Below are 11,401 nucleotides of genomic sequence, written 5' to 3' on the forward strand. Positions count from 1 at the left end.
CAAGTTCCAACGGCTAAAATACAGGCATGCACAGTTTCAACCATGGATATCCAGTCACAGGATCCGTCTAGACAGATAGAATTTGCCCACATACGCTACCACCACGCCCAGCCCGACAGCTGGTCTTAGGTATGACGAACGAAGGCACCAAAATGGGACACCTAAACAGGGTCTGATGGATTGATTACACTTTATATGCGATCATTGAGGTAACCCTAGGTGCCAATTCCGTTTCCTCCCCAGTTTCCTTGCCACGACTCGCTAGGAGAGCGACTGCTTTTTGTCATCATAGTTCATCACGCGCAATCTCTGGATGGTTGTGTGTTGATAAAGCCCTGCAGTCCAGCCCTGCAGCGAAATACTCTTGCATAATCTCTGGATGGTTGTGTAAAAAGGGGGCGGTTTTCATCAATCTTGCTTTTCTTTTTCTAAAGGCAGGCCATTATTAACTAAGGTAACAGAGAGCTTTCTTTTGTTAGGCGGAAGGGAGCATCAGACGGTGCCTGGAAAGTATTTTGGGCGACTGTTTGGGGGACCGTCTTGTGTATCTTCTCCTTTCGCTGGCACCGTGGTTCTTTGCTTAAACTACCCATGACAGGACCAAACATTTCTTAACAGTCAAGAGTTTGTCATGTACTTTTGCTTTACAAAAGCTTTAAGAATTAGCCGGATCCAATTCGTGTCACCACTCATCAGCCAGCTTGAAATGGAAAAAGAACTATGCTCAGGCCACGCTAGAAAACTAAACAATGCAGCAGCAACAGCACAATGCCATTCCCGACCTGCCTAGCATGACTACCATACCACCAACAGTCTTACATAGGTTGGCCTTCGAACAAGGCACGAGCTCAAGTTACAATACAGCTCGCCAAAACATCAGCTTCCTAATCTAGACAGTGCAACACCCGGTCGATAATTAATTAGGGGGGATACTGTTGTCACGTTACATAACATAGGCTAATTAGCGGCAAACAAGCCTAAGGACCGCAACACCAAGCGTTGTGTCATTCATAGGCTGGGCTCAGCTGGCGAGCGCAGAGAGCATGCCGCCGCCGCCCTTGGCTGGAAGCACCACCTCCCACCCAGGCCCTTTCAGTGGGACAAGAGGGGCGGCACCAGCGGCCGCAGGAGCACCTGTGAGGTCGGTCCGTTCCATCAGCTTCAGAAGGTCCTCGTCGCTGATATCTGTCTGAACGATCCTGTCTTCCTCAGCCTGCTCATCCCTAAGCAGCGCCAGCAGCTCCGCCTCCTGCATTTTTGACAAGGAAAAGAACACATCAACGACAATGTCTTGCTTCACTATTTGCTTTTTTGTACTTCTAGTGTTTGATGACTGAAGAAATAATTTACAAGGTCAGCCTATATACACAGAAGAGAAGCACTTACATCTAAGGCGTTAGGCTTTGCGGCATCTTGTTGAAACTGCCCCTTGCCGATCACGACATGCTCTAGCTTCAACTTTCCAAAAGCTCTCTTAATAATCCGTCCCTGCAACAACAATATGATGAGCGCTGATGCCACAAAGCATAGCCAATCAAGAGTCCACAGGTTATCCCTCAACCATACCTCCACAGAATTAGATGTTGCCAACCGGTAAACATGAACTGGCTGTGTTTGACCAATCCGGTGGCATCGATCCATAGCTTGCAAATCCATTTGAGGATTCTGCAGAACAAATCAAATATTAAGCATGTCACAGCTACGAAAGCTAATTGAAGGCAAGCATTGTAACCATGGAGCATTTCATTTCATTTGGATTAAACTATCACAGAATGACAGAAAGATAGAAAATTACCCAGTCACTATCATACAGGATGCATGTATCAGCAGAAGTAAGGTTGATACCAAGCCCACCAGCACGTGTGCTTAGAATGAAGACATTCATGCCACTGTTCAAGTCATTGAAGTCCGCTATCTGCCAGAGGATACCAGACCAAATATATACTGTGAGATAACAACAGCCACCAACAATTATCTAACATAAAAGGATAAGCATGTAACCAACAAGCGATATAAAGGAAAATATATATTTCAACACATGACAACAAGCTACATTCTAAATTATTCATGTACCCATATAGGAAACTAAAGTTCGTTTGTAAATTAGCACCAAAGAGTATATTGCTATTCTTCCAGATCTAGAATGGCATTTTCATGTGTAGCACAAGGCAACCAAATATGGGTTTATATGGATAAGGATCATTGTTACGAAAGTAGAAATAGAGATATGATATGTTAGTTTCTATATTTTATCCTCAGACACACATAAAAAAGGCTGTCACTTTGTATTAGAAGAACCCACAGAAGGGGCAAAAAGTTATGAAGGCAAAAAATTAGCGAAAGCAAAATGCAGAAACAAAAGAAAAGGTTAGCTAGAAAGTGACTGTCACGTCTACTGTAATCATGCCATGAATAGTTAGCTCAGTATACACAAGCATATGTAAGACAAATTATATTCAGTAAGTTAGTTACACATTGGAATGCTACCACATTACCTGCTTCCTCCGAACTTCCAAATTAACACTACCATCAATTCGGCAAACCTTCAGGCCTTTTACCTCCAAATAGTAGTCAAGGAGGTCCAAAACTTTTGTCCATTGCGAAAATATTAGGACCTACAAGCATATCAATTGAACTATATTTCAGGTCTGACAAACAGAAATCATCTCAGGTCTGACATATCAATTGAGATAGTAGATCTAAAGACTAGAACAAGAAGAGAACATCAACCTTGTGGTTCCGTTTGAGTAGAATATCCAGTAATCTGTCCAACAGCTGAAATTTGCCACATTGTTCCAGAAGCTTATCAACAGGTGGATAGAGACCTGTAAACAGAATAAATAAATAAATAACAAGGTAGCTAAAAATAAAATAACCAATCAAATAGAGCAATGCAAATAGGACAGGCCAAATGAGACATACTGTTTGCGTCGAAAGAAATATTGAAAAGATCAGGGTGGGCGCAATTTTTCCTCAGCTGAATGAGTAGATTATTTAGCTTCGTCTTGATGCCAGGTTTACGCAAAACTACAATATAGCAAAAACTTGTCATATTAGAAATGTTATTTACTAATGCACAAGGTTAAGTATAAGAATGCAGCACGACATGCATGAGCCTTGCATACCAATATCCATGTTCTCATGCAAGTATTCATCAAATGTCTTCTCAACCAAGTGATTCTGGATTTGCTTCTGATGTTCAGTCATGTTAGCATAAATGATTATCTCTTTCTTTCGTGGAAGCGTGAGTTCTACATCTTCCTTCATCCGCCTTAAAAGGAATGGACGCAAAATGGCATGAAGCTTTGAGACAACAAGGACTCTTTTGTTCTCATCACTTTCTTCCTGTTGTTCCTCATCTACCTTCCCAGAAAAATCAAACCTGAGAGAAGATTGTCATCAGATGGATGGAGGCAAAATAATACAAATATACATGAAATATATAACTTCCCTGTCTGCGTATAAAAAAACACCTCATGTTAATGTTAAGGTGTTGTCTGGATAGTTTTTAATAATATGTACATATACACATTCATTCCTCAGTAATTCAGTATACATCTTAGCGAAACATAAGACACACAACATAAAAAAATACAAGATAATACACTATGTACATATAACTTTATTCATCAGTATACATCTTGGCAAAGATAAGATATCAACACACAACATAGAAAATATAAGATAAAACTGTACTAGAAATTAATAGGCAAATCAACAGACATATACAGCATCCGTTACACAAAATAATCAGACAGAAATGCTGTAACATGTGGTTGCTACTGCAGATACCACATTTCAAATGGGGGTGTTCTTTCAAGGGTCTACATATCCCAAGTTCACAAGAATGTCCATTTGTAATACAGAGTGTGTTGTATACTCAAGCAGCTGATATACATGGACCATCTAGCCCATGAGGAGACCAGCCAGAGAACACAGGCAGTGCCCCCTGCCGTCTATGGTAATCCCAAATTTTAAGTAGTCATACGTTTGGGTTGTAATTTTTCAGACTGCAGCTGATATACATGGACCATCTAGCCCATGAGGAGATCAGGCAGAGAGCACAGGCGGTGCCCCCTGCCATCTATGGTAATCCCAAATTTTAAGTAGTCATATGTTTGGGTTGTAATTTTTCAGACTATACGATTGAAAACAGGGCCAAAATGCTACTAGTGTTACTACTCATTCCTATATTCTTCTTAATGAATGGGCGGTGCCCCGCCAGGTTACCAAAAAACCAACTGATTTATTTATAATATACACTCAAGGACTGAACACTGATAACTTTACAAATCATGACAAAACAGGCATATGTCCAGTTAGACTCGCACATAGATCAACACTCAATATAAAATCTAACCAGTGGCAGAGCAAAACTATTTTAGAGCTAGACAAATGTCACATTGGATGATTATAATCAATAGAAGGAAAAAAAAAAGGACACAAGACAGCAAGCAGTACAGGCAAAATATGGAGACTCTGAACAATAATAGCATGTACAGATACTAGAGTAGAGCGCTGGCAGTGATGCATGTGTTGGCTCAGCGGATCATACCATGACTCAAATTCCTCATGGGATGAGAATATATCAGGCAAAATGAAGTTCAACAGTGACCACAGCTCTGCTAGGTTATTCTGAAGAGGTGTTCCAGTCAAAAGGAGCTTGTTATCCATCGGAATGCGCTTTAACTCCCTCAATAATTTACACTTGGTATTTTTCAACCGATGGCCCTGCAAAGAGAAGTATCAGCATTAGGCATAAGTACATAGGGAAGGGGGCGAAATGTACAAGGACAATAATTCAGAGCCTGTGAACCACCTCATCTACAACAACATATTTCCACTTATAATTAGCAAGAAGCCTCGCATCATACATGGCCATCTCATATGAAGTGATTATTATCGGAAAATCAGGACCGATTGTTTTGGGCATGTGTTTTCTCCTCAACTCTGCCCGAGCGTCTTTAGTTCCATGGTAAATTATACCATTCACAGATGGGGTGAACCTGAAATTAAGAATTCCATGTAAGACAGCAGACTAAGCACAGTATATCACAATTCTGGATACTTTACCTTGTTAACTCATTCAACCAGTTTGACAGAGTTGAAAGGGGAGCAATAACCATGTATGGACCGTGCATACCATTCCCTTTGAGATGGGCAAGAAATGCAATTGTCTGGATCGTTTTCCCAAGGCCCATTTGATCGGCTAATATCCCATTCAGCCCATTTTGCCACAGAGAAATCAGCCACTTAACACCCTTAATCTGGTAAGATTTCAACTTTCCACCAGTCAATAATGGAACAAGGTTGGCTTGCTCTTGCTCCCACTTTTCTTCTTCTGTGAGAGTACCATCATCAGCAGCACCATCTTCACGCTTTCTTGTAAGCATGGCTGCCACTGCTGTCTTAGCCTTCTTCTGAAAAAAAAATATTTTTGATTATCAAAAGCAAGATAATGTTAATCAATGAACATGAATAATGTTACATTCTTATCACTACTGATAGATCAAGTTGTCCATTTAGAAATTGGAATGATGACCCATCTCCAGGAAAATATTAAAATAAATGGTGTTCAAGTGACATCAACAAATCCAACAAGTCAAAGTAATGCAGACATTCAGTACATTGTGCTGCAACAAATCCTGAATAGCTCTCTTAACTAAGATTTGTGAACTTGCGATAGAAGGAAGCTCCTAATGGAATAGTAATCAGGACATTATGAAGAGTTAATAGCAAGAGATGAAGCACCCTTAATAGAATTATTATTCAAGCAGCAATACATGTTATAATCCGAAGTCCACTGAGCAGGTAACACTGACTACACTTTATACTGCAGTACAGCAACGGTAATCATCTAGTAGACAGCCAAAGCATACACACACAGACTAGAACTGTAGTTGCAATGTGTAATAACATATGAAGTCTGATGAACTCACGTCATTATACTGTGGCTTAGCATTGGACTTCCTCTTCCTGCCACGCCCTTTCTTCTGCTCCTCCACAGGTTCCTCTTCCTCCTTGATTTCAACAGCTTTTTTGGGCGTGGACTACAGGCAATAAGTCACACCAATGTCGACCCATCATCAACACGCAAGGGCGAACAACTAGCAATAACAAGTACCGAAAGACATGAAGAAAAAAAACGGTCGGAGAGAGCCGTACATGCACATCGGTGATCTGGTCCATCTTCTCGAGCAGGAACTCGGAGTAGAGCTGCGTCTGCGTGAGCAGCTCGTCGAGCTTGTTGAAGCGCGCCTTGCGGTCGACGGCCTGCCTGGCGGCCTCCTCCCTCCTCCGGGCCTCCTCCTCCTCCTCGGCCTTGATCCGCGCCTGGCACAGCTCCTCCTCCTCCTTGGCCATGACCTCCGTGATGAGCGCCGCGTCGCCGTTCTTGGCCTCCAGGTCGATGGGCAGCGACGACGGCGCGTCCAGGAACTCGTCCGCCGTGTCCTCCACCTTCAGCGTGTCCAGGAGGGCCGCCTTCTCGACCTTGGGTTCCGGCATTTTCTGGGTTAGTGCAGAGGCCCGAAAAACAATCGCATCAGGTGAAAGGATCGATAACTGCTAGGAGAAAATACAAACATTGGCCCCAAAACTGTGTTTCCATCATTGGATTTCGACATTTTCGCAGGGAAAAAATTCAGATTCATACTGCTAAGTAATATGAACTGTCAGAGAACCCGAACAGGCAGAATACAGAAATCGCCCCCAAACGAAAACAAACCGAAAATCGAGCAATAGATCTAGAAATGGATGTTTGTAGGTATAAATCACCTCGTCCCCGAGAACGGAAATAGGCGAGTCAGCCTTTCCGTTGGCGGCGGCGGCGGCGGTGATGTCTGCTGCGGCGGCGGCGGGCTCCACCTTGACACCATTGGCCATGGCGACCATCTCGGCTTCGGAAGGCGCCGAGGCCGACCTCGGGGATGGCCTACGGAGTCGAGGCGGCGGGCGGGAGCGCCCGCGGCGGACGGACGAAGGGTGGCGGCGGCGGCGGCGGCTGGGAGAGAGTGGTTCGTGGGGAGAGGAGTTTGCAGTAAACTGTCTGCCGTTTCTGCCGTAGTGTGGCGTGGTTTTACTGCAGGAGGGCTGGGCTGGGTGGGGTTCTCGCTCGCCGGCCGGGTATTCTCGCTGACGTGTGGGGCCGATGGTGGTGACCCCACTTGTCGGCTGGTAGTGTTGGGCGTGGCGCGGTGAATGGGGAAGGTGGCCCGGGAAATGGGAGGCACGGGCCTCCTCGATCCCTGCAGAGTGGGCTGGTACGGCCGATCCGCTGGATACGACCGGTTTGCTGTAGACTGCTCGCTGACTTGTGGGGACCACCTAGGAGGTGCGGTGCTGGTCTATGGAGGAACAGGTCTACGCGGGTGGGAGGCGTGGGTGGTGCGGGCCTCGCGCCTGCGACGGCAGAGCAGAGAGAGAAAGAGGGCGGAGGGTTCGGGCGGGAAAGTTGGAGGATATAGAGAAACGCAAAAGGCCCCGCGGAAAGGTACATATTCACGGAGTTGCCACCAGTCGCATTTCTCTCTGCTGCTGGCCCGGCTCGTTCGTGTGTAGTGCCGGGGGCATCCTGGTAAATTCGGTCAATTAGGGCGGACGTTCCAAGTTTCAAAACTGCGACGCTGTGCGAGCTGGGTTCTGTGAGCCCACATGGCAGTAAGTAAATTTCGGTGAATTCGGGTTCGGGGAAAGTGGCCCGAGAAACGGGAGGCATGGGCTTGGGTCGTGGCTCCCTCGAGTTCCGCAGCCGACGGGACGGGACGAACTCGTCCTTCAGATGCACCCGGTCCGTGGACCCTTCTCTTCTGAACGGTAGAAACTTGCTGTACAGTACAGGCCTTGACCTCGTCCACGGGGGAACGGGTGTACGTACGTGGTGGGATGGCTCCTGCTGTGCTGCTGCGGTCGCACGGCATTGGTTGCGCGCAGGCTACGAATATGAGTGGGTGGCCGTTCAAAATTGTTTTGCCTTTCGTTCGCTCCGGTGGCTGCGCCCGGAGTTAATTTTTGACCGTTGGAAGGGAGAGGGCAGGTTGCTCTGACTAGCGAGGGTCCGCATGCACGCAGGAGTCGTAGGATCCGTTGCAGATCGGGTCGTGCTCGCCACCGTGCGCGCGCGTGTGTGGGTGGGTGGGGTGCACGGTGCACACAAACAATCCGATGTGCCGTGCCACTGCCACGAACGCACGGCTTTGTTCGGATCATCAAATTTTTTACGACCGGATGATGCACGACTTGCTCTGTTTTTCGTGTTTCAAAACCCTCTTTCCAACCCTCGAAGGTGTTGGATTATTAGGTGTATGAGATTAATTACCGAAAGCAATATTACAGATGCACAAGCATACTTAACCACACACATCAGACTAAGCACATGCATTAGATCTGAACATGGAACAAGTAGCAGTGCAAGGTAGGAGAGGAAAAGCACGTACATCGCGACCGGGAAGGTCGCACCAACAGCAGTACCACCATGGGTATTGTTGATGTCGCCCATGGTGTAGTCGGATCTATCGATGAAGCAGCCGGATCGTCGAAGAAGAATACGAACAGCAGCGAGCAGTCGCGTCGAGACGCTCCCCAAAAACCTTATCGTCCGTCTCCCGGTGCAGGATCTCAACGGACGGAGTTTCGGAGGCCTGCTCTCCCGGGCGGCTGTGCACGCAGTCGCCGGAATGGGAAGACTAGAGAGTAGCGCAGCAAAAGGAACTCCGCGAGAGAGATGGACTAGAGAGTTCTGAGAACTGTATATTTCTCTAGATCTGATCTGTCTCCTTGTATAGCCTGGGAAGCCGACCCGACCGCGTTGCCACGCGTAGGAAGCCAGCGAACGCGGCGAACATGCACATGCACGTCGACACGTACCCAACATAGTTGGTGCACCAAGCAAAAATTTAGGCTTCCTTGAGTGTGTCTCGAACTCGAGTCACGAAACGCGACGTGCGTGTGTGACGAGGCGAGACGAGGCGGGGCGGGCGGAGGAGGAGTGCGCGAGGGCCCCTTCTATTCTCACTCACTTGGAAGGAGTAGAACAGCAGCCCTTATATACCACTCCAACTCTCTCCCAACTAGCAATGTAGGACTAAACTTTGTCCCCCAAGGCTGTCCCAAGCTGCCAACGTGATGGGCCTTGAGATTTCAGGAATTGTAGACTATATGGGCTCGCCTTACCTGGGTCGCAGCCCATCTACATTCAACAATCCCCACCGTATCTCATATGCACATCAGATGACACATTAGTTCCATTCACTGTTTAATATACCTGCACTTTAGTGGAGACTGTTAAGTTGAACTTCCACCTAGGCAAGGTGCTACACTTGACTACAACCGAACAATGGACTATGCCTTGAATTGTCAGTCTTTGTGCAGCAAGTTTCGCTCAATGCCGGCACGGTACTAGGCTACCATAACCTTCCCCTCTATTGGAGCTTATAAGTCATACTCCTCGGCCTTTCATGAGCTTACTAGAGATTCACCCAAATCTCCCACACTAGGACCAGTAGTGTCACTCATATAGGTGTGTTCTTCAAAAGATCGCCCTGTAGGCCAGCGTCTTCGCTCATCAAGAGCCGCTCAGAACACATTAAGACATTGTCAACCTGCCTTACAAGTAGCTATGAGAGAATTGCATCCGCAGTCGGAGTGGGTGTATTAAATTTTCTCTCAACTCGATTCATCTCGGTTTGTTTTCCCGTGTCCTAGTTCACGGAATTTCCGATCACATAGTTTGGGTTACCCCTCGGCAACTCAGATGGGTCTCAAACCCATCTCCTCGATGGAAGGTCTATCATGTTTCTTGATAGTCCTTTTGTGAAAGGATCTCGCTGCATTTTTAGCACTTTGGACATAATCCAATGCTATCACTCCGGAGTTCTTTAGTTTTCTGACAGACTTCAATCTCCTCTTGATGTGTTTGGAACTTTTCATATTATCCTTAGAACTTTTCACTTTGATAATCACAGTTTGATTATCACAGTTCATGAGGATAGCAGGTATTGGTTTTTCAACCATAGGCAAGTCCATCAAGAGCTCACGAAGTCATTCCGCTTCGACAGTAGCCGTATCTAATGTTGTGAGTTCTGCTTCCATAGTTGACCTCGTTAAGATGGTCTGCTTGCAAGACTTCCAGGAAACAGCGTCACCACCAAGAGTGAAAACATATCCACTTGTGGCTTTCATTTTAGCATCAGAAATCCAATTGGAATCACTAAACCCTTCAAGTCCTCTTGGATACCCGGTATAATGAATTTCATAACTCATGGTTCCTTTTAGATAGCGCATCACTCTTTCAAGAGCATGCCAATGAGCATCTCCCGGGTTGGCCACAAACCGGCTAAGTTTGCATACAGCAAACGAGATATCAGGCCTCGTAGTGCAAGCTAAATACATGAGTGAACCAATGATTTGAGAGTATCTCAATTGATCTTTAGTTGTCTTTTCATTCTTTCGAAGCAAGACACTAGGATCATAAGGTGTGAGAGAATATTTGCAATCAGCATAACCAAATCAGCTCAACACCTTCTCAACATAATGAGATTGCACAAGTGTAATCCCATTATTCCCATCTCTCAATAACTTGATGTTCAATATAACATCAGCTTCTCCAAGATCTTTCATCTCGAAGCACTGAGATAAGAAGGTTTTTACCTCCTCAATCACTTTGAGACTTGTCCCAAAAAATAGTATGTCATCCACATACAAGCATAGGACAACTCCCACACCCCCACCATGGCGATAGTACACACATTTGTCGGCTTCATTAACAACAAAGCCCACAGATGTCAAAGTTCTTTCAAACTTCTCATGTCATTGTTTGGATGCTTGTTTAAGACCATACAAAGATTTCTTTAATTTACACACATTTCTTTCTTGACCTTCTAGTACGAAACCATCAGTTTGTTCCATGTAAATTTCCTCGTCCAACTCTCCATTTAGGAAAGCCGTCTTAACGTCCATTTGATGAACAAGAAGACCGTGTGAGGCAGCCAATGACAGTAGTACTCGAATGGTGGTCAATCTCGCCACAGGTGAGTAAGTATCGAAGAAAACTTCGCCTTCCTTTTGGGTATAGCGTTTGGATACAAGCCGAGCTTTGTACTTCTCAATAGTACCATCAGCTCGAAACTTCTTCTTAAATACCCATTTACATCCTACAGGTTTGCACCCATAAGGACGCTCAGTTAACTCCCACGTTCCATTATTCAAGATGGAATCCATCTCGCTTTGAACCGCTTCCTTCCAGTAGTCTGCATCAGGAGATGCGAGAGCTTCTGAAATGGTAGTGGGAGTATCATCCACAAGATACACAATGAAATCATTACCAAAATACTTTGCAGTCCTTTGTCTCTTACTCCTTGTGGGAGCTTCATTGTCATCTTCATCAGAATCTTAACTCTCATCA

General features: G+C 45.5%; 1 protein-coding gene across 1 annotated transcript; it reads right to left on the minus strand.

The window, feature by feature from the left end:
• Positions 1-1,021: 1,021 nt before the first annotated feature.
• LOC124697276 (ATP-dependent DNA helicase DDM1-like) lies at positions 1,022-7,919 on the minus strand. Its single transcript, XM_047229892.1, has 15 exons — positions 7,838-7,919; positions 6,778-7,247; positions 6,166-6,510; positions 5,940-6,050; positions 5,074-5,420; positions 4,820-5,006; positions 4,556-4,731; positions 3,126-3,382; positions 2,923-3,027; positions 2,731-2,825; positions 2,496-2,615; positions 1,796-1,915; positions 1,567-1,665; positions 1,387-1,488; positions 1,022-1,249 (listed from the first exon to the last, which is right to left on the minus strand). The coding sequence occupies exons 1-15, from the start codon at positions 7,917-7,919 to the stop codon at positions 1,022-1,024; spliced, it is 2,844 nt and encodes a 947-aa protein (XP_047085848.1).
• Between the last annotated feature and the right edge of the window lie 3,482 nt (positions 7,920-11,401).

Source organism: Lolium rigidum, chromosome 3 (assembly GCF_022539505.1).
Source record: "Lolium rigidum isolate FL_2022 chromosome 3, APGP_CSIRO_Lrig_0.1, whole genome shotgun sequence".
In the NCBI taxonomy this organism is placed as follows: Eukaryota; Viridiplantae; Streptophyta; class Magnoliopsida; order Poales; family Poaceae; genus Lolium; species Lolium rigidum.